The 22018-nt window shown below is 38.5% G+C and overlaps 1 protein-coding gene across 6 annotated transcripts in view; it reads left to right on the forward strand.

Annotated features, from left to right (window-relative positions):
* Positions 1-22018, forward strand: part of bahcc1b (BAH domain and coiled-coil containing 1b) — a 182559-nt gene that overhangs the window by 73320 nt on the left and 87221 nt on the right. For 2 of the 6 annotated variants that reach the window (XM_061967479.2, XM_061967482.2), the window contains one exon: positions 3595-3948. In XM_061967479.2, coding sequence (XP_061823463.1) covers positions 3595-3948 — 354 coding nt within the window. Of the gene's footprint in view, positions 1-1031; positions 1254-2371; positions 2497-3541; positions 3949-22018 lie in introns of those variants that run through there. The other 4 variants (XM_061967478.2, XM_061967477.2, XM_061967481.2 and 1 more) reach the window with 3 other exon arrangements.

Below are 22018 nucleotides of genomic sequence, written 5' to 3' on the forward strand. Positions count from 1 at the left end.
ACCCAAAAACACAGAAGAGTTGAAGGCCACTATCAGAGCAACCTGGGCTCTCATAACACCTGAGCAGTGCCAGAAACTCATCGACTCCATGCCACGCCGCATTAACGCAGTAATTGAGGCAAAAGGAGCTCCAACCAAGTATTGAGTATTGTACATGCTCATATTTTTCATTTTCATACTTTTCAGTTGGCCAACATTTCTAAAAATCCCTTTTTTGTATTAACCTTAAGTAATATTCTAATTTTGTGACACACGGAATTTTGGATTTTCATTTATTGCCACTTCAAATCATCAAAATTAAATGAAATAAACATTTGAATGCATCAGTCTGTGTGCAATGAATAAATATAATGTACAAGTTACACCTTTTGAATGCAATTACTGAAATAAATCAAGTTTTTCAAAATATTCTAATTTACTGGCTTTTACCTGTATATTTGATGTCATGTATGCAAAGGAGCCACAATAAAGCCTCACATGCATGGTGACAAATGCAGCAGTAGCAAATGCAATATTATAATAAGTGTTAGTTTAATAGTGCAGAAAAGAGGAAGGCGTTGTATGCAGTACACTTAGTGCTCCATGCATATTGAGCAGGAGGTCTTCGGGAAAAAATCAAAAAGCGAGCCATTTCCCTCCTCTGCTGTGGTGACGCCCTCATTGGCTGGGATGGACGGCCAATGGCAAAGCCTGTTTATTGTAGACTGGGAGGGATGGTATGTGTGTGTGTGTGTGTGTGTGTGTGTGTGTGTGTGTGTGTGTGTGTGTGTCTGCGTGGAAAAGCATAGGGTGGGGTTAGGGCGGATGGAGGAGGGACGTGGTGGTGGGGTGGGTGCGAGGGGGTTGGGGGCGCCTCACGGGCACGCTTTCACATTGTCGTCCTCAAACCAGGAGGCGCGCGCGTTCACCCTCCTCCCCTCCTCACCTCACCCTACCTACCTCCCTCCCTCCCTCCCTCCCTCCTCCTCCCGGCGTGTCTGAGTCCCCGGCTGCATGAACGAGCCTCGCTTCACTACAAGCCTGCACTTCCACGCCGCGTCTCTGCCATACCTCCAGTGAGTGCAGTGCACAGTGTGCATGCAGCAGCAGCAGCAGCAGCAGCATAGGATGTAATCAATACCACATGTTTCATCTCTGGGACTCGGGGATTTAAAAAATAATAATATATATATACTTATATATATGTATATATATATTTATATACTTTTCCTTTCGTTTGACACACCACGCCTTGCAAGGAATATAACTTACCAGTAAGTAGAAATATATATGTAATATTTGTGTATTTATGTTGGGTTTTGATCATCAGTGAGTGCACTGAATGTAGCATTTTTTATATTTTTCTGCTGGCTTGTGCAGGAGAATCAAAATTATATTTCCCCCCCCCAAAATATTATAAATTGTATGCAATATTTTGTGATAAGAACTGACTTTCTACAAAATATAATGCTGATTTAAATGTATCCTCTTATGTTCAGTATGGTTTCTCCCACCGCCCCCAAATGTCACTTATTTTCCACTTATTTCCACATTCAGTTCATTTAAAAAGTAATTACTATTTGTTTGATATATTTTTGACTTTATTGTGTGTGAGAAACCGTGTCCCCTGTAGTCCCTTCCCAAGATAAATCCTACCCCCAAATAGCAACCTCCTAGCTCGGCATGAAGGCTGTGCCTGACGCCGGGCGTCCATGCGTCTCGGCTGGGCTTGTCTGTCTTGTTTAGCCGGTATCTTCAGCTCCGGGATTCAATATGCTGGTTTGAATATCCTGGGTATATACTTCATTAACTCGACTCCATTGCCGAATGTGTCTCCATAATGCGGATTGTATTTTAACTTTGCGATTTCAAGCATTTTTGTCGGGTTTTGTTCATAAAATTGGGATTTTTGCTGATGTTTTTCCAATGAATGCATGCGTATCAGATCCACATGTTGTCACTTTTTGTCCTCTTTTTACCGCGTGTTGTTTCATTTATTTGGCTGGTTTGACCCATGGTGCGTGGAGCAGTCGTGTGTACGCAGTCCGGGGTCCAGTGAATCTTCCACACACACGCACACACACACACACCTCACACACACACACACACACACACACACACACACACACTTAAACATACAAACACGAACGTGTATGCGCACGCACTACCTCGCTTCCAAATGGTCATTTTTTTCCCCTCAACTCGCATCGTGGTGTTTGCGTGGCGTGCAATAACTCCCTACTTTTAGATGCAGGCTGTTAAATGTATAGCCTGAGTGGCTGTCTGTTTACGTCCAATGTAAACACGACGACGTGTGTGTTTACGGCTCAGGAGAAAGGAGGGGAGAGAAAAAAAATATGTATAGAGCCATGTCAGAGCATAGAGTTGTTATGATCGCTGTCCCGTGGAGAAAGACCATTGTTTCTTCCCACGGAGAGTCCATTTTGCTCCTTTTTAACACTCCTTAACTGAATTTGTCATATATGCACAGCAGCGAATTGCATCTATTTCTTCTGGGTAATAACACACATTTATTAATACTTTCTGCACCCCATCAAGTTACATGTGTTTGCATGCAAAATGCATGCATTTAGTGTGCATTATTGCAACTTCCACATTAACGCTCTACACGGGTCTGCATACAAAATGCATGTTTTTTGGTTTGACATTCTTATTCATAAAAATCTGTGCTCCAGTGGAGCATATTTCTGTCTTTTGTTCCTTCCCCCAGCAGCTCTGTGTATGCACCTTTAAAGGCCCAATAGATGACTCTTGCTGCGTCACACGGAGCCCTATTTAAGTAAATAACCCGGGCTATAAGGCATATATATATAAAGTTGATGGTTTTCTTTCTATTCCACGTGTTTATTGCCACGCTCTCTCGCGCCCACGCGGCGTAAAGGTAATTTGATTTGTGATTACATGCACACGCACCATATACAAGTTGTTGTTTCATTTATGAGAAACTAGCATATATATAGTGACGTCACCTGTAAGAGAAGGAGGTAAGTTACACGAATGGGTGAAAAAAAAAAGTCCAAATTTGAATAAGTCATACATTTTTTTTTTTCATCATTCGAACGCGCTCATCTTATATCCACAAATGAGATTTGGTGACAAGTGAATTGTGCAATTTTTGCAGAACAATGGTCACAAAACGACTGCTTGTCCACGTGATTTTTGATATATTTGCATGAAAGCTTCTAGATGAAGAAGTCAGATCAGTCATTATTTACATGATGTGTATGATTTGCTGCCACTTTTCTCTCTCTCTCTCTCTTTTTTTTTTTTTTTAGCTCGTGTGTGTGCGCGTGCGTGTGTGTGCGTGCGTGCTTTGGTCACAAGACCAAGGGAGGCAAGCCAAAATAGACCTCGGATGTATGGAGTAAATCACATTTTATACAGTAACACTGCAAATGAAGATAAAATGTGCATATGACGCAATTTTTTTGGAAAGTGCAGACAACGCATTTGTTGTTGTTTACCGTGTGTGCGTGTGTTTGTGTGCGTGCGTGTGTGTGTGTGTGCGTGCGTGTGTCTTTTCTGCACGACTCCATCCCAGCTCGGCTCATTCTTGTCAGCGCGTTGACGTGTCTCCTCTCCTGTCTCCTGCAGGAGATGACGGGGACTCACTCTCCTGCGCCTCGCCGAGCTTCAGCTCCGCACAACGCGCCGGGATCCCGAAGTTCATAAAAGGGGGATTATTTTTTTTTTTTTTTTGCATCTCGGCGCCTGCAGACCTTTCGGTGCCTCGGGATTTTACGTCGGGATTTTGGGATTTATCGCTTATCGGCCGGATGGAAAGCCGTGATTTCGCTCCCCCGCACCACCTCCTGACCGAGCGGAGCGCGCTGGCTCACGGCGCCGCGTCTCGGATGGCGTCAGGCGGCCACGGCTCCGTGCAGCCCCCGGCGCACTTCCAGCCGGGGAAGTACTTCTCGTCCCATCTGTCCATGGCTCCGCACTCAGGTTAGTTTTGCTTGTCATTGCTTTCTATTTACCATATATGTTATTATTGAACATTGCTGCAAATTTAACCACATATATTATCAATGCATTGCAATTCCACATGGCCTATAATCTTGTCATGCATTTATATGTTTCATCAATTAGTAAAGTACTAATCATTGTCATTCTGCGTAATTCATTAGGATTGCTTAATGCCACTGCTTGCACCTCCCATTAAACAATAAATTAAAGCTATTAACCGTACACGTCCCAGTGCACGACTTAGCTCCTTTAGGGTCTATAGGGGTGTTGGTTTGGGTTCACGCACGGTCCGAAAATCAGCTTTCTATATTGAGCGGCGACGTGACGGGGTGCGAATGGGTTGACAGTGCATGCATTAGGTTTAACAAGTAGCTTTGGTGTCCTGTCTCAATGGGGGTTGGGGGTACCTCTCGTGCATGCGTATATGGACACAAAAAGAAAGACTTAAAATCATAAAAGCGTTTAAATGCCAGATTAACTGGATGCACGTGAACGTATCAGATGAGAGAGCCTATTAATTATCGTTTGCGAATGCAGCAGATTCTTTAAATGGACCACGTGACTTCAGTCCTATAGATGTGCTGTGCATAGAGCCCCTGCACTTATCTGCTCCTATTTGCATATTCATTAGTCGTAGACGGTAGAAAATAACATGCATTTTGACTACAATGGGAAAAATGTCATTGTTAAGTCACTGCAAATTACTGGCTATTAATTGCATTGCTTTCACAGTAACATTTACAGTCATTTACTGTAACTGCAGAGTTGGGATTTTACAGTTAATCACAAAAGTTACAAGTAAATATTGTAACTACACGGTTGTAATTTTATAGTTAATTACAATACAATTACAACTATATGCTGCAAATTCACAATTGTAATTCTCTCAGTTTAACAGCAGACCTATTGTACAAGAGTGTGCCATGTAGTCTATGGAACCCATTAAGAAAAACACCAAGTTACAGTAATTTGTTGTGATATTACAAAGAACTATGATTACTGTATTTTACTGTGAAGTAACTCTGAATTGCTGTGAAATATTTTGATATTGTAATGTTATCTTATAGTAAATTGTGATTACAATATTTTACTTTGGAAAAAATACTTTTAATTGCTCTGAAATCCTGGTAATGTTTTGAGTGTATCTATAAAATGTGGCAAGTCATTATTACCGGTACTCAATTAAGTATAGTATTTCCCTAAATTATTTACTTTTATAGACTTTTTAAAATAAATTCATCTGATTTATGTAAGAGATAATATTGTATGACATATATTTTAACATAAAACTAATGCGACACCTTTTAGTCAAATAGGGAATACGCTTTTGTGAGCATGTTTATTTAATTCTAATGCATGCGTTCAATTAAATATAGATTTTAAATTATGTATGTTGCTCTTATGCAACGCATGCACACACGTGCAATAAATATATTATTATACATTTTGTGTAATAGGTATTCATTGTATCAAAATGAAAAAAAAAAACTAAACTAAATACATTTCACCATATTTAACAACAATTATTCTACCCCAGAAATATTCACTATATGTAAAACGAGCCTGTTTGAAGTCACACACTAACCTGCCTAACGCCTTAACCAGATTACTCTGCACAAAGACTGATAGTGCCGCTCGCTCACATGCATTAAGGTCCAATTTAAACCTGATTCCGTAATGTCAAAGGGTGGGAGAAAGCATAGTAATGCGGGGGTGATAATTCTATTGAAATATATTCAAGGGGGGCCTCTCAGTGGGTCCCAAGGTGCATGACACTGTATTGAGCTTGCAGATATCCAGACTCTCCATGCATGTCTCTTATGGGGTTTTGACTGACATGATGGGCATAGAGGATTGCTGTTTGGAAGGGGGGGGGGCTATATGTGAGTACTTGCTTGGAGGTGAAAATGGGGGGGTGGTGTTGGTGTGTGTGGGGTGGGGGGTTACCTTTTGTGCTTGCCCCTCCTTAGAGATTTAGCAATGTATGCCTGGCTTCAGGCCTCAGCCAAGGGGGTGCATGGTTATAATTTAGTCAGTGTGTGTGTGTGTGTGTGTGTGTGTGTGTGTGTGTGTGTGTGTGTGTGTGTGGGTGTGTGTGTGTGAGATACAGTTCGTAGCTTCTGAAAACGGCAGAGTAGAGTACAGTGTTTAAAAAAATAAAAAATAAAAATAAAAATGGAAAAGCTTCCAATGCACCAATTGTTCTGAAGCCTTCTTATATAGATCAGCGTGCTGTCTGCTTGAATATTGACACGCTTGACAAGGTGCACAGAATGGCGGCCGCATACCAACGCCACAAGACCCGCCTCTCTGATAAACCCCCCTAATGATATTACACAGGCTTTGAGATTGCTGATAGGAGCAGTTGGACAACAACCTTTGTCTCTGTCGGCCTTGCTGCTGCCCCCTCATCGCTCTGCTGCTCATCCAGTTTTTTCTTCTGGTTAGCCCTGGGCAGTGTTTGTGTGTTGTGTGCCTGTGTGTGTGTATATGTGTGTATGTGCGTGATGAAGATTTAGCCCGCAGTAGCACAGGTGTGCAGCATTACGGAGGGCGTGGCACAGCTTGCTATTGAACAGGTGTGTTACTTCCCAGACAGCAGTTTTGTTTACATGACTGTGTGAGAGTACGTGCATGTGTGCGTGCGTGTGTGTGTGTGTGTGTGTGTGTGTGCTTGTGTGTGTGACCTAGTAAGACAGACACACACACACAAAGAAAGAGCCGTGTGTGCGCGAACATGTGCAGCTGCACACACAAACACACATCCGAAGCTGTGTGTGCGCTTTGAAAAAGTAATAAACCATAATCGCAATGTTTCTGTTGGAGAAGATAACCTCTCCATCACCTCCTCTCTTTTTTCTCTCTCATTCTTTCCTCTTTCCTCCACTTCCACGCGCACGCACGCACACACACACACACACACACACACACACACACACACACACACACACACACACACACACACACACACACACACACACCCCTTCGTTTCTCTCAAGCTCAGTCATGTTTAAGACACACTGTTCCTCTACCACATTAGCATGTAAGCGTGTGTCCGTTTTCTTTAGCTTTGATCATCAGACACACCCCGCCGTCCTGCTATTGACTCACATGAAGGATCAGAGGACGGTCCATGTGTATATTGTTTAGAATTGTGAGTCAGCAGAAGTCATCATTTGTGTGTGTGTGTTTTAACGAGGGTGGAAAAGATGAATGACAATACCAATGAATTAGGGATGGAAAGAAGAGGCTGAATGTTTTCCACCTGGTTGGTGTAATCCAGTGGGATTACAATCGCTTGACGGCACCCACTGGTCGCCATCCTCGTCTCCTCAAGGCTTCAATCTCTTGACGAGACGGTGACAGGAAGTGAAAGGGGTGTGTGTGTGTGTAAGAGAAAGAGATGAGTCAGCATTTGACGTCTCAGACAGACTGGGCTCTTCTCGATGAGACCCCGGGTAGGGGGACACATCCTGGGTGTGGACCGCAAGACGACCCCCGCAGAGTGGAGGCAGCTGGTGGAGGCTGTAGCCAGCCGAGCTGCCATTGGCTGTCACACACTCTCTACTGACTTCTGTTCAAACATACTGTACATATTTGTTTTGTCAACCCCCCCCCAGAAAAACTTCATACATTTTTTGTATTTAATATAATTAGATTATTTTTTTGGAGGGGGGGGGGGTGCACGTCTTGTGCAACACAAGGTGACAAATTGCACTTTGTCAGTTTAGCAGAGAGAATTTCTGAAGTTTACCAATGCAAATCTGGTATAGGACTTTTTAATTCATCACTCATTAGCAATTTCAGGCAGGTTACTTTAGTTTAGATGTGAACAATAATGGAATTTGATCTACATCGTAAAAGAGCATTTCCTCTATAAGTTTACAGTTTTGTTGTATTGCAATCACAAATCTCATGTAAAAAAATATACAACATAAAGTAGCAAGAAACATGTCAATAATGAATAAAGCAAAACATGTTCTAGACCAAAAATCACTTCATATTCTCTACTGCTTGCTAATGTTACCATATCTGAGTTATTGTGTAGAAATAACTACAAAAGTACACTTCATTCATTAACGGTGTTACAAAAAAGATCAATTAGAATAATACATAATGTTGGATATAGAGAACATACAAACCCTTTATTTATTGAATCAAAAATACTGAAATTCCACGACATACTGAATTTGCAAACAGCTAAAATTATACACAAAGCAAACTATAACCTGCTACCCAAGAAAGTACAACAATTCTTCTCAACAAAAGAGGAGAAATATAATCTTAGAGAAAAATGTAATTTAAAACATTTGTACGCACATACACCATTTAAGACCTTCAGTATATCAGTATGTGGAATTAAATTATGGAATGGATTAAGCAAAGAAATCAAACAATGTATTAATATGATCCACTTCAAGAAACTCTTCAAACTTAAAGTGTTTACAAAGTACAAAGAAGAAGAACCATGATAAACATTCTGAATTTATCTCATCCATCCATTCATTTTCAAGATAATCTTACTCATCTCACCATATGAAGTGTAATTTACTTCACCGAGTATTTTTTTTAATTTTTTTATTGTGATTACTTATGGAGTGTATTGTGAATAAATTAAGAACAGGAAGTGAAAAAAGTTTTAGCAGCTGTTATGTAAAGGAAAAGGTGTAGGATTAAATAACCTCTGCTTCTTCCTACTCCTTTTCAAACATGTTGACTAGAGAAACTGGAAATTGTAATGTATCATGTTGTCTGCATGCATGTTCCAAATAAACTCAACTCAACTTAACGCCACCACACTTGCATATCATAAACGTTGATAATAACAAGAAGGGCTAAAAAAATATTCACAATAAGATGCAATCTAATTGCTAAAGGATATATTTTTTAATTTAGCCTAACAAGCTATTTTACTCAAGGCACTTCCTCCGGGTGAGTTGGCTCCACTGCCCCTGTACTACCTACTGAAGGGAGGAGCGATCGCATTAATCATTTGACTTTTCTTTTAACTTGTTTTTATTGCGCGCTGAACGTTTCTGTTGATTTGATGGATTACTTTTAAATCTTTCATTCATAGCAAGAAAGTCTTTCAGGGACCTCCCATGAAGAACAGTTAAAAGACTATTGGAATTTTCTTTAAAGCAGAACAAGACCATTGGGAGTCTGATAATAATTAACAAAAAACAGTGTGTTTTCTTTAAAACATGAGCACATGACTGTGTGTGTTGTGTGTGATTTGTGTGTCTTGAAATAAATAGTCCTTGAAAATCATAATCTCAATTCCATGAAAAAAAATATACAGTATATTTAAATTATCAGTTATAGGAAAACCCAAAAATAATCAACAGAGTAAAAAAAAAAGTAAGTAATTGCTCCTCTGCATGCAATAGTAACAGCAGAAGATAACTTGTAAGCGCTTTGCTATTTAGTGACAGAAACAACATGAATGAGAATAAATATTTAGTTTAATAACAAAACAAGTCGCTTAAAATGTATCCATGATTACTTCGCTGTTTTTTTTGCAAATTATGTAAAATGATACACTAGGTCGTGTATGAGTTCTGAATAAAATGTGGATCTCAGAATTTGGCATTTGTAAAAATAAGAGTCATACAGACACAAGTCCTACACGGACAATAGGAAGGTGTAAGATTTAATGTGTTTATTTTGTGGTCTTGATCTTTAAAACAAAAAATAGCCAAGGTTAGTGTATGGCACATGCACTTATCTGCATCAAAAGAAGATGACAATAGAAATAATACCACCAGGCCTTTTCATGGGTCACATGCGAGTAACTCTACTCGACTTTTCTATATTGAGCGAAAGCCTTTTTGAAGTCTTGAGGAAAGAGCACGTTTGTTCCCGAGCACGTTTTGCTGCGAGGACAGAAAGACTTTTGTTTGGTGTCCAACTCTCATCCAACATGTGAACAGCTGCTTATTGTCGGCGTCGGTGATTTGAAGAGCCCGTTTGGTGGCAACATCTCGGAGCTTGCGAACGCACGCCGCCATCTGATGATTTGGCATGTGAATGGAAAGTGCCAGACTCTCTCTGTCCATGTGCGCACCCCACCCCACTCCCCACCCCCCCACGCTTCTCCTGCTCCCTCGCAGGCCAGACCTTCTCTCCGCTGACCGCCGCCGCAGCCCCGTTCCTCTTCCACCACATGCTCGCCCTTCCTCCTCTTCTCCTTCTGCTTCCCTCTTTCACTTCCCCTTCTCGGTTTCGATTGGCCCCCCAATCCTCCTCCTCCTCCTTCCTCCTTGTCCTCCTCCTTGTCACAGTCCTCCACCCTCCTTTTCTTTCTCTTCCGCCTCTTGCATCGCGCTCATCTCCATCTCACTCACAAAGACACACACACACTCTTCACATTGGAAAACTCGCTTCTCTCAGCACTTTTATTTCTGTCTAAATTTCAACTCACCCCTCTTTCACATTGCCTCATTTCTTTATGTTTCTCTTTGGTGAACTCTGGCATGTATAACAAGCAAAAATAAGCATAATAAGTACGTGCTATGTTATATTTTTAATTACTTAACTCTGTTTAATTATGTCGCATAAAGTTGGGGGCAATTTAGGAATGTTTGGGTAAGTATGGGGAAATTGGCAATCATTAGTGACCTCTGACCTACAAATTAATTTCTTGATGAATGTACGAAAAATGTATAAATAGTACATGTTATGTTTTTATTTGAGGCTATATTTCTTAATGACTTATCTCAGCCGTTTAATTAAGTCAGCACAAAGTTGGTGCCATAAAGGAACGCTTGAATGACAATATGCTAAAATTGTCTATCCTCGGTGACCTCTGTCCTTACACACTAAAAAATGTCTGGTTAAAAAATAACCCAATTTTAACCCAACTGCTGGTTCAGAAAAGGTAGAACCTCTTATTTGAGTTATTTTAACTCAACAATTTGGGTTAATTTTTTTCAACCAAACTTTTGCATTTAATTATTTAACCAAAAAGTTGAGTTATGATGACTTAATGTTGGGTTATACCCAACCAAATTATTGGGTTGAATTATTTAACCCAAAAGTTGAGTTATGCTAACTCAATGTTGGTTGATTCATAACCCAACTATTGGGTTGTATTTATTTAACACAAAAGCTGAGTTATGCTGACCACAGTGTTGGGTTATTCCAAACCCAACTATTGGGTTGCGTAATTTAGCGCTCCTTGACCCAATAGTTGGTTAAAAATTTTACATTTTACTGGTGGTTTGTCCTAGTCCTTCCCAACTTACTGGTCAAAATTATTTGTATTCCATTAAAATATACTCAAAAGCAAGATATGAGTGACATTTTTTTTTACAATAATTGCCATGTATGGTCATAGTAGTTCTATACAGCATGCTCAAATATTTTCATGTACATAAGATGTGTGATTGTAAATAATGTTAATGAGATTAGTCCTTAATACAATTCCCTTCAAGAAAAAAGTACATTTTTAATTAAAAAAAAGCCTTTTACCCAAAAATGCATGACTCATTGGAAAAACAACCCAAAAATGGTTCATAGTTTTGAAAACCCAAAAATTGAGTTAAAATAATACCCTTCTAACCCAAAAAAATGATTGCTCTTCATAAAAATAACTCCAAAATTTAACCCAACGCTTGCAACTCATAAATTGGGTTATCAAAATAACCCAGCATTTTTTAGTGTGTACAAATTCACTTCTTGTTAAAAATTACATACGTTAATAAATAGTATGTTCTATTATTTTTAAGATACTTAACTCAGTTTAATGGTGTCAGTACAAAGTTGGGGCCATAAAGGGATGCTTGGATAAGTATGGTGAAATTGTCAATCATTAGTGACCTGTGACCTTACAAATTCACTTCTGGTTAAATGTACAAAAAATAAATAAATAGTACTTGTTTTGTTCTTATTATGTTATATTTGTAATTACTTATTTACTTTACTTATTACTGTAATTACTTAGTTGGTGCCATAAAGGAATGAGAATGTGGTAAAATTGTCTATCATCAGTGTCCTCTGACCTAACAAATTCACTTCTGGTTGAATGTACCAAAAATAAAATAGAATACAGAACTACAACATGATATATTATATTTCAATTAAATGTTATATTATATTTTTTAATTACGTAATTCAGTTTACTCATGTCACAGTCATGTCAGTTAAGGCAATAAAGGCATGCTTGGACGATTATAGTGAAATTGTCAATCGTCTGTGACCTCTGACCTTACAAATTTATTTCTAGCTGAATGTACAACAAATTAATAAATAATACATGTTTTTATGTTTTTAATGATATGTTATATTTTTAATTACGTAACTTAATTTACCAATGTCACACAACGTTAGGGCAATACAGGAATGCATATATGATTATAGTGAAATTGTCCATCCTCAGTGACCTCTGACCTTACAAATTTACTTTTGGTAGAATATACAAAAAAGTGCATATTTTATTCTTAATTATGTTATATTTGTAATTACTTAACTCAGTTGACTTATGTCAAGTTGAGGCCATAAGGCATGTTTGGATGAATATGGTAAACTATTTTGGTGCTGTGTAAACAATTTTACCATATGTAAAACTGTAATTATTTATTAATTTATTTAATTTGTTTGTGTTACAAAATGAGCACATGAAGTGAACAAACAGGTTGGATGGGGAAAAAAAGACATTTGCACATACTAAACTGCATTTCCCCCGTAAGTCTACAGGTTTTGCTGTTTGCAATCACTCCTTCATATCATAAACTTTCATATAGTAAGAAGGGCTGAAAATACATCTAAGATGCAATATAATTGCTAAATTATGTATATTTTAATTTGGCAATATGAGTTTTTTTTTAACTCTCACTGCAATGTAATTATTTGACTCAGTTGACTTATGTCAGCGGTTTGAACAATTTTACCATATTTAATACTTTATTGATTACTGGTTTATTTATTTAGTTCATCACACATTAAGCACAGGAAGTGAACAAACAAATGTGTAATGAATTGCTATGAAATAAAAAAGGGACATAGGATTAAATAAGATGTGGTTCTTCCTCCTCCATTTGGACATGTTGTATAATGAGAAATTAGGAATATGATTTTTTTACCATATTGAAACTGTGTGCATGTTTGAAATACATACACACCATATGTTATGAAAAGTAAATGATTACTTCCATTATTAGAAATTCAATAACATAGATATAGGCTTATAGTTTTATATTTTCATTATTATGATATTTTTTATTTTTTTTATTTTTATTTTTTTCATTATTATGATATTGACAACAAATGCCATGTGTTCTTATGTGACTTACAGTTGTCATTTTCAAGAAAAAAAACCCTTTTAACGATTTTAGTAATTTTAGTGTAATTTAAGAATCGCAGTGGGGTTTTTTTTTTCGTAATTTGTGCAAAACCATAAAGTAATGAACTAATGTGGCTTATCCATAATAAACAATTGTGCATGGATATGTAATATTTGACATGCTATATGTTATACTATTATCTTTATTATATTTCCTGTATTTGATGATATTCCCAGTGTGTTATATTAGCACAGAAGTCAGGGGAATTAAAGCAATGTCATGTCGGAAAAATAAAATCCTAAAAAGAACGGCTCGTACTGTGTCTGTAAGGAAGGAGTTAACTATTTAAAAATACAATATAAGGTGTTTTATGTGGTTTTTATATGGCTGCTCCTTCTGATATGAAAGCAGCAGAGTGAGTGAGTGAGTGAGTGAGTGAGTGAGTGAGTGAGTGAGTGAGTGAGTGAGTGAGTGTGTGTGTGTGTGTGTGTGTGTGTGTGTGTGTACTGTATGTGTGCGTTTGCAGACATTTGTTGTTTTATGGGCTCTTTTCTTTGTCACAGGGGTCAAGGCAATCCCACTTCCTACGCCATGTGACCCAAAGGTGACATCACGGGGGGGGGTTTAGACATGATGTCACAGTTTTTTTTACGCCACATGTGTTTAGGATAAAAGATACTAAGTCATAGGACACCTGAGAAGTGGGGGGTGGGTGTCACGTTTAGGGCCTGACTTCGTGGACACTCAAGTCGACTTGTTTGATGCGTTTCTTGTGTTCGGTCTCTCTCCTCGATTCATTTCAGCTGTTTGCCCCATTCATATTGTAATGGCTTCCATTCAGGAGGGTCTATGTCCAGTTTGTTTTGCAGTCGGGGCGGGGGGGCTCAGATGGATGGAAGGGATGTGTGTGGGGGTTGGAAGGAGGGACGCTAGAGGTTCATCTGGAGGTGACGAATAAAAAGCCTCCCCAATACTGGAGGTTTCTTCATAGTTGTGCCGTCATAAAGACGGAACAGATTGGCGTGACAGACAGGTGGACATTAAAAAGGTAATACACAGCTGTGTGTGTGTGTGTGTGTGTGTGTGTGTGTGTGGGGGGGGGGGGGGTGCATCAGTTAGGGAGAAAGAGTTAGAAATACAGAGAAGCAGCTGTGTGGAACAGCATGGATCGTTACACAGTGACACACATGAAAGCATTAAGTATATTCAGGAGCCTTTGTTGAATATACATGGAGCCCTGTGTGTGTGTGTGTGTGTGTGTGTGTGTGCGTGTGTGTGTGTGTGTGTGTGTGTGTGTGTGTGTGTGTGTGTGTGTGTGTGTGTGTGCGTGCGTGCGTGTGTGCGTGCGTGCGTGTGTCAGTTAGTGTACGTGTGTAGGCGTGTGTGAGTGTGAGTGTGTGAATCCCTCTCATGCGCTCGCCCTGGCTGCGAGTATGAAATAAAAAACAAGAAATGAGAGAGAGAGAGAGAGAGCTAGGAGAAGAAAAAAAGATCAACAACAACAAAGATCCGTCATCAGTCATTCATTGCTAATCAGTCTCACGGGACACACACACACACACACACACACACACACACACACACACACACACACACACACACACACACACACACACGCAAACACATTGCTGAGGTCCTAATCCCACTGGGGCTGCCTGTGCCTTTACATGTGCCTGTCTAAATTTTGGATTCAGGCTGATTAAAAGCTCCTTGTCTGCATGTGTCTCGCTATACCTTTTTTACTCTCACTATCTTTTTTTTTTGTGAGTGCGTCTTTGATTGTTGCTAAAGTGTCTCTACTTCTTCTTCTTGTCTCTTTAATAAACGCCTACTGTCTCTCTTTCTGCGTCCTTTTGATCTGTGTTTTGCTAATGTTCGGAAGCATGTGTCTGTGTTGGATGTATATGTATATATGCACAGTGTATATATGTATATACCTGTATATATGTATATTTGCATATATGTATATCGTATTTTTCGGAGTATAAGTCGCACCTGCCGAAAATGCATAATAAAGAAGGAAAAAAACATATATAAGTCGCACTGGAGTATAAATCGCATTTTTTGGGGAAATTTATTTGATAAAACCCAACACCAAGAATAGACATGTGAAAGGCAATTTAAAATAAATAAAGAATAGTGAACAACAGGCTGAATAAGTGTACGTTATATGACGCATAAATAACCAACTGAGAACGTGCCTGGTATGTTAACGTAACATATTATGGTAAGAGTCATTCAAATAGCTATAACATATAGAACATGCTATACGTTTACCAAACAATCTGTCACTCCTAATCGCTAAATCCCATGAAATCTTATACGTCTAGTCTCTTACGTGAATGCGCTAAATAATAATATTTGATATTTTACGGTAATGTGTTAATAATTTCACACATAAGTCACTCCTGAGTATAAGTCGCACCCCCGGCCAAACTATGAAAAAAACTGCGACTTATAGTCCGAAAAATACGGTATGTGTGTATATATGTATGTGTCTATATGTACATGTGTGTATATGTATATGTGTGTATATACTGTATGTATGTGTATTTATTTATGTAGGTAAGTGTATATGTATATTTGTATGTATATATCCTTGTGTGTATATGTATATTTGTATGTATATATCCTTGTGTGTATATGTATAAATATGCATATGTATATATGTGTAAATGTATATATGTGTGAATATATATATATATATATATGTATATATATGTATATATATATATATATATATATGTATATATATGTATATATATATATATATATGTATATATATGTATATATATATATATCTGTATATCTGTATATGAATGTATATATTTATTTATATATATATATATATATATATATATATATATGTGTGTGTGTATTTTTATACAAATATGTGTGTGTGTGTGTGTGTGTGTGTGTGTGTGTGTGTGTGTGTGTGTGTGTGTGTGAATTAGAGCTGCGACTAACAACTATAGTCAACGACTATCTTAACAAATAGTCGACTAGTCGGATAATAAAGCGTACACATTTAATTGCTCTAATTTTTCCATCGACTTTTAAATGCAGCTCAAGTTATTTTAGGCATGTGCTTAAAAACTACAAAGATGAGTAATTAATTCATAAATATTTATTCATACAGTAACTGTGCTGCTCATTTAACTATTACAACATTAAAATGATTATTAAAAATGTATTCGTTTAAAAGAAAGGAAAGGCAAAGTGCAATTTTTTTTTTTTTTACCTTGTTATGTGTTATAATACAGTTTAAATAACAGCAATAAAAACAAACAACAAAACACAAAACCTAACTTCCTCAAAAATAATTTTGTGATGATGTGTTTAAAAAGCTGCACACTGGTATATTGACTATTGCTTAACTCTTGGCAGTTTTATCACTCTAATAGACTCAATGTGTAGAATTATATCTTTAATTAATTATTAAAATGTTGGCTATTAGATTGTATGTTTAATTTTATGATACACCCGGATTCGTGCCTGTCTGTGTCTTTGTGTGTGTGTACGTACGCACGTTGAGCAATTGTTATTGTGCCTTTTACGGCATTGCAAATAGACACTGCTTTAACTGAGTTTGGCTAACATGATAGTTAGTTATTTTTCACACAACTTCATCGCACACTTGTGAGCTAGCAAGCAAGACACAAGCGAACGATCTGAACGACGCTGAGACTACATCCACTGTCCAGATGTCCAAATGTTCGTGTATCACAGATGTACTGCCATAAAAACAAGGCCCGCTTTGCAAAATGAGCAAGATATTCATGTTTTTAAGAAGACGAAGAGAAAATGTTCTCACACTCTATATGTTATCACTGGCAATGTTTTTGCGAGTGGCGGTGCGGACTCGCTTCCGCCCGGAAAAACACGAGTGATGACGTCACGACTATTGTCAGCAAATATAATGGCCGGTGAAAATTTTTATTGACGACAATGTCGACTAATCGTTGCACCCCTAATTTGTATATATCTATGTATATATATGCATATATGTGTGTATATGTATGTTTATGTGTATATATGTATGTATATATGTATATGTATAAATCAATAAAACAGTGATAGAAAATAAAATAAAAAACTATAAAATTGATAAAATCTATTAAAAAAAACAGAGTGATCTAAATAATAAGAGTGTTAGTGATAAGTCTCTCAAAAGCACGAGAAGAGAGGAAACATAAAATAAAATGTAAAACAAAATACAAACTATACAAAAGCGATGGAAATACCAACTATACAAAAGCGATATAATATAATAAAAGAACAGTAGAATGGGTGGACTATACAATAAAATAAATTAAACAGTATTCAATTAAGTAAAGTAACATAATAACAATTACATGTATAATTGTATAATTACCAAGTGTTTCATTTTGTATGAGCAAAGAGATTGAAGAAATAAGGTAAGATGCTGTTTTTATTAAACAGCTTCAACATCATGTTCATGTTTCCAAACAAACATTTATCCACATAATTGTGAACATTTCACTTATTTGTGTTGATTTAAGAGGGACGTTCCCCGGTAGAAAAACTTGTTCCTGCATAGTGTGCATGATACTTTTTCTGTCGACTGTTCATCATGGGTTTTTTCTACTCACATTTCCCATTTCAGGCATGCACATTTGCGCATGCCTGAAAACTTCCCAAAATGCTTTGCAAGAGACGTTTCAGAGATTTTGAGTCATTTTGAGCTACGATGGGTTACTTGTGCTAAAAATGTAATCAGATTAATAATGATGGGTTAATTCGCATTATTGCGTTTAACTTGACAGTCCTTACTTTACAATACTAATACACCGTATACAACAATTTTGTCTTGATAGAAAACCTTCAAAATTTAGACTTTGAATTTAGGAAATAAATACAATTGCATGGATTTGTCAAAAAAGCTGTACATCATTAAAACTACTGATTGGCTCTAAATAAATAAATAAATGATAAATGGGTTATACTTGTATACTCCTCACGCACTAATTGACTGAAAGAGCACGCACTTGATGATGTCACGTTATCGATGGTAAAATGCATTTTTAGACAATATGATTTGCCTGAGCGGCGAGGAGACACCGAGAGTAACAAGCGGTAGAAAATGGATTAGAAATGACAGATTAAAAAAAAATAATAATAATTTCCACAAAAAAAAAAAAAATTTTTTTTAACTTGGTACTTCTTGCAGGCCGGATTTTGGGGACCCCTGGTGTAAACAGTCAGCTGGAAAAAAAATATATTTTGAAAGAAATGTTTTTAGGCTACTTTGGCCTGTAGTGTAAATGTAGCATTCGACAGGTGTGCTCACTGGCAACTTTCATTGAAAAACACACCTTAATAAGTTTTGAGATGAAACTGTTACCAAGTTTACCTCAAATAAATGACGTGCCTTCAAGTAAAACATTTAAAAATCGTCCTGTACAACATTCTGAGAATAAAATTGCATTTGCGTCCAAATATCTGGATCTTTTTTTAGTTAATTTAAATTGTGTAAGCTCGTAAAAACCTGTGATTAAACATGATTAATCCAAATTCAAAGTGTGATTATTCTAACTGAAACAATTAATCATTTGACAGCAATAATTATTCATTTAGGGACGGCGTGGCAAAGTTGGTAGAGTGGCCGTGCCAGCAATCGGAGGGTTGCTGGTTACTGGGGTTCAATCCCCACCTTCTACCATCCTAGTCACGTCCGTTGTGTCCTTGGGCAAGACACTTCACCCGTTGCTCCTGATGGCTGCTGGTTACCGCCTTGCATGGCAGCTCCCGTCATCAGTGTGTGAATGTGTGTGTGAATGGGTGAATGTGGAAATACTGTCAAAGCGCTTTGAGTACCTTGAAGGTAGAAAAGCGCTATACAAGTATAACCCATTTACCATTTACTTTCTCTTTTAACATTTCCTATCTACACTTCTGTTAAAATGTAATAATCACTTATTCTTCTGTTGTTTAATACTTTGATACTTTACATTAGTTTTGAATTATACCACAAATTTGGGTATCAATCCGATACCAAGTCGTTACAGGATTATACATACACTTTTCAGAGGCGGTATAGTACCGAATATGATTTATTAGTATGGCGGTTTTATACTAATATTGGTATACCATACAACCCTAGACTGAAGTCACATTTGAAAAGATCAGATTCCAATCGGATTTGGACTACCTCAACTTCACACTGCACAACAAATTACATTGTTTTGCCGTCAAGTGAGATAGATCAGATTTTGTTTGTCAGTCTAAACGCTCCGGAAATCTCCTCACTAATTTTTGCACGAGCGTATGTAAGGACCTGATCCCGAACTGTACAAACTCTCAGGTAACCATCAACCATTAAGGTAAAGGACCATGTACAGTTGCATCATCAATATACGTGTATACATGATTGATGCAATAATTTTTTGTGATTAATCACATGAGGTAGCTAATTATTTTTGACAACCCTACTAATAATACAAAACAACTTGTGATTTACTTAAATTCTAATCTATCATTTCAGAATTTCATCTTTATTTTCTCCCACCTCTTAATTTCATTTTCCCTCTTCAATAATCCATTTTATCCCTGTGTAAATACGAGTGCAATGAGGGAGGATCAGGAGAGTAGGGAAAGCCCTGCTGAAATAAGGTCACACTGGGTTATTCTCATCTTCACTCTCGCTGTCTCTCTCTCTCCATCATAGACTCCTATCCTCTTCCTGCGCTCGCTCCCTTGTTGCGCTCGCTGTCTGCCGAGCCTCTGTCTTGTTTAGTCTGCTCGCACACGCACTGGCTGCAGCCTGACGCTCCCCTCACACACACACACACACACACACACACACACACACACACACACACACACACACACACACACACACACACACACACACACACACACACGCTGAGACTGACACCTGCGTGTCGAGCCGTTGAGAGTCTAATTTAAGTAAAGTGCTTCTCTTGGAACCACAACCCCTCAACTCACGACGGTGCAGGTTGTTACGGTGCAAGCACACACAAGTCATGTGTCGACACACACATCCTGCTTCAGGGATGCTAAGCTGCGACTCCAGGATGGGTGGTGTACTGTGTGTGGATGGCTTATAAGTAGCATGCTGTAATAATAATAATTCCATATTTGATTCCCTCTGGGTAATTGACCTTTGCAGAGAAGCAGGACGTGGCAAGTCTTGCCTGGGGACACTTAAGCAGAGTGGATGTTGCACGCCCTGGCATTGGCACATTTGTCTGCTGTTTGAAGGGGTGGCTATTTCCTCGGTCCTCCACCTTACCGTTTCTCTGCCGCGTAGGTGTTTTGTTTCCATTGGAGACGTACTATCCTCGTACATACACAACCCCACCCTTCAATGAGTTAACTAAGGCCCCTTCTACACTAAGGTTATCCAGGGTAATTCCCACCTAACCTTATCCTTGTCCACACACACACAATGGTCGTTTAAGACCCACTCCCTCCTCCGTCCGCCAGCGCAACACGACCTAGTACGCATGCGCAAAAAATGCGCACGTCATAGTCACCTCCAGTGTTGCTTTGTGTGCAAGTTCTTAAATTAAATTGAACTTATCTGAACAATATCCAGTGTTGTGGTATTTCAATTAACTGGAATCCAGTGTGCTGTGGGTTCCTATTGTAGTGAATCACACCTGAGCCATCATCCATCCATCTATCCATTTTCTACCGCTTGTCCCTTTTGGGGTTGCGGGGGATGCTGGAGCCTATATCAGCTGCATTCGGGCGGAAGGCGGGGTGCACCCTGGACAAGTCCCCACCTCATCAAATCTTTATTGGACACGTGAAATTAAACAATGTGATAAAGAACATTTTACATCAGTCAATCTAGGGATGTAGATATGTCAGGACACTCCTTTTGCCTTAACCTTCATTGTCCATTCGTTCTTGGTGACTTTATATACTCAGGACCTAGACGTTGAGTCCGCGACATACAGCGCGGACAATAACTGATACAGTCTGCTTTGCCAGTCCAAATGCATTCAATGTTTTAGCTAGTCTTCCCTCGTTGGCTAGGTAATACAAAGCACACGCCGCACACCATTTTTTTATCACATCCACGGGAGCCTGCATTCTCGTTGTCTCTCCTTCGACAAATTGACAAAGTTTTTCGGTAAGTAGAATCACAGCTGACCTGGAAATTCGAAAGTTCTCTTGCCGTCTGAGAAGTGTTGTATCCGAAATAGCTGCAATCAATTTCTCTTAAGGTATTCATGTGTGATTTCCACAAGTGTCTGTACATGTAGAGGAAGGAGAAACACGGGCATGTCTGGATGACTCGCCTCCATATTTCTAGTGTTTACTTCCTAGTGGAAACCGGTTGTTATGAAGCTGGCTGTGGCGCGTTCTATCTGACGTCACTTCCTGTATGGGGCGCGGTCTTTCTGGCATCACTTCCTCTCCGAACTCAGTTTGTAAACGATCGATGAGGCCATACAAAGCTAAGAGCCGGAGATTCAAGAAATACACAGCACACTTACCCGTGTAAAAATTATCCAAGGAGGGCAACCTTGAACGCTGGTTTAGTGTGGCTGAAACGGGGCTTAGGCTAAATAATTATTCGTTTAAGGGGTTATCCGGCTTCGTGTAGACATAGCCTTAGGGATAGAAATGTTTGTATGCATAGATTTGTTTGTTTACTTTGACCCTTTAACAAAGCCATGTTTAGAAGAAATTAAGAGCCCTGACCTAAATACTTTTCTGATGAACTGGAGCTGTTTGAAAAGGAATAATAATTGATTAAGTCATCACTA

The sequence above is a fragment of the Nerophis lumbriciformis genome, linkage group LG11 (assembly GCF_033978685.3).
Source record: "Nerophis lumbriciformis linkage group LG11, RoL_Nlum_v2.1, whole genome shotgun sequence".
Classification (NCBI taxonomy): Eukaryota; Metazoa; Chordata; class Actinopteri; order Syngnathiformes; family Syngnathidae; genus Nerophis; species Nerophis lumbriciformis.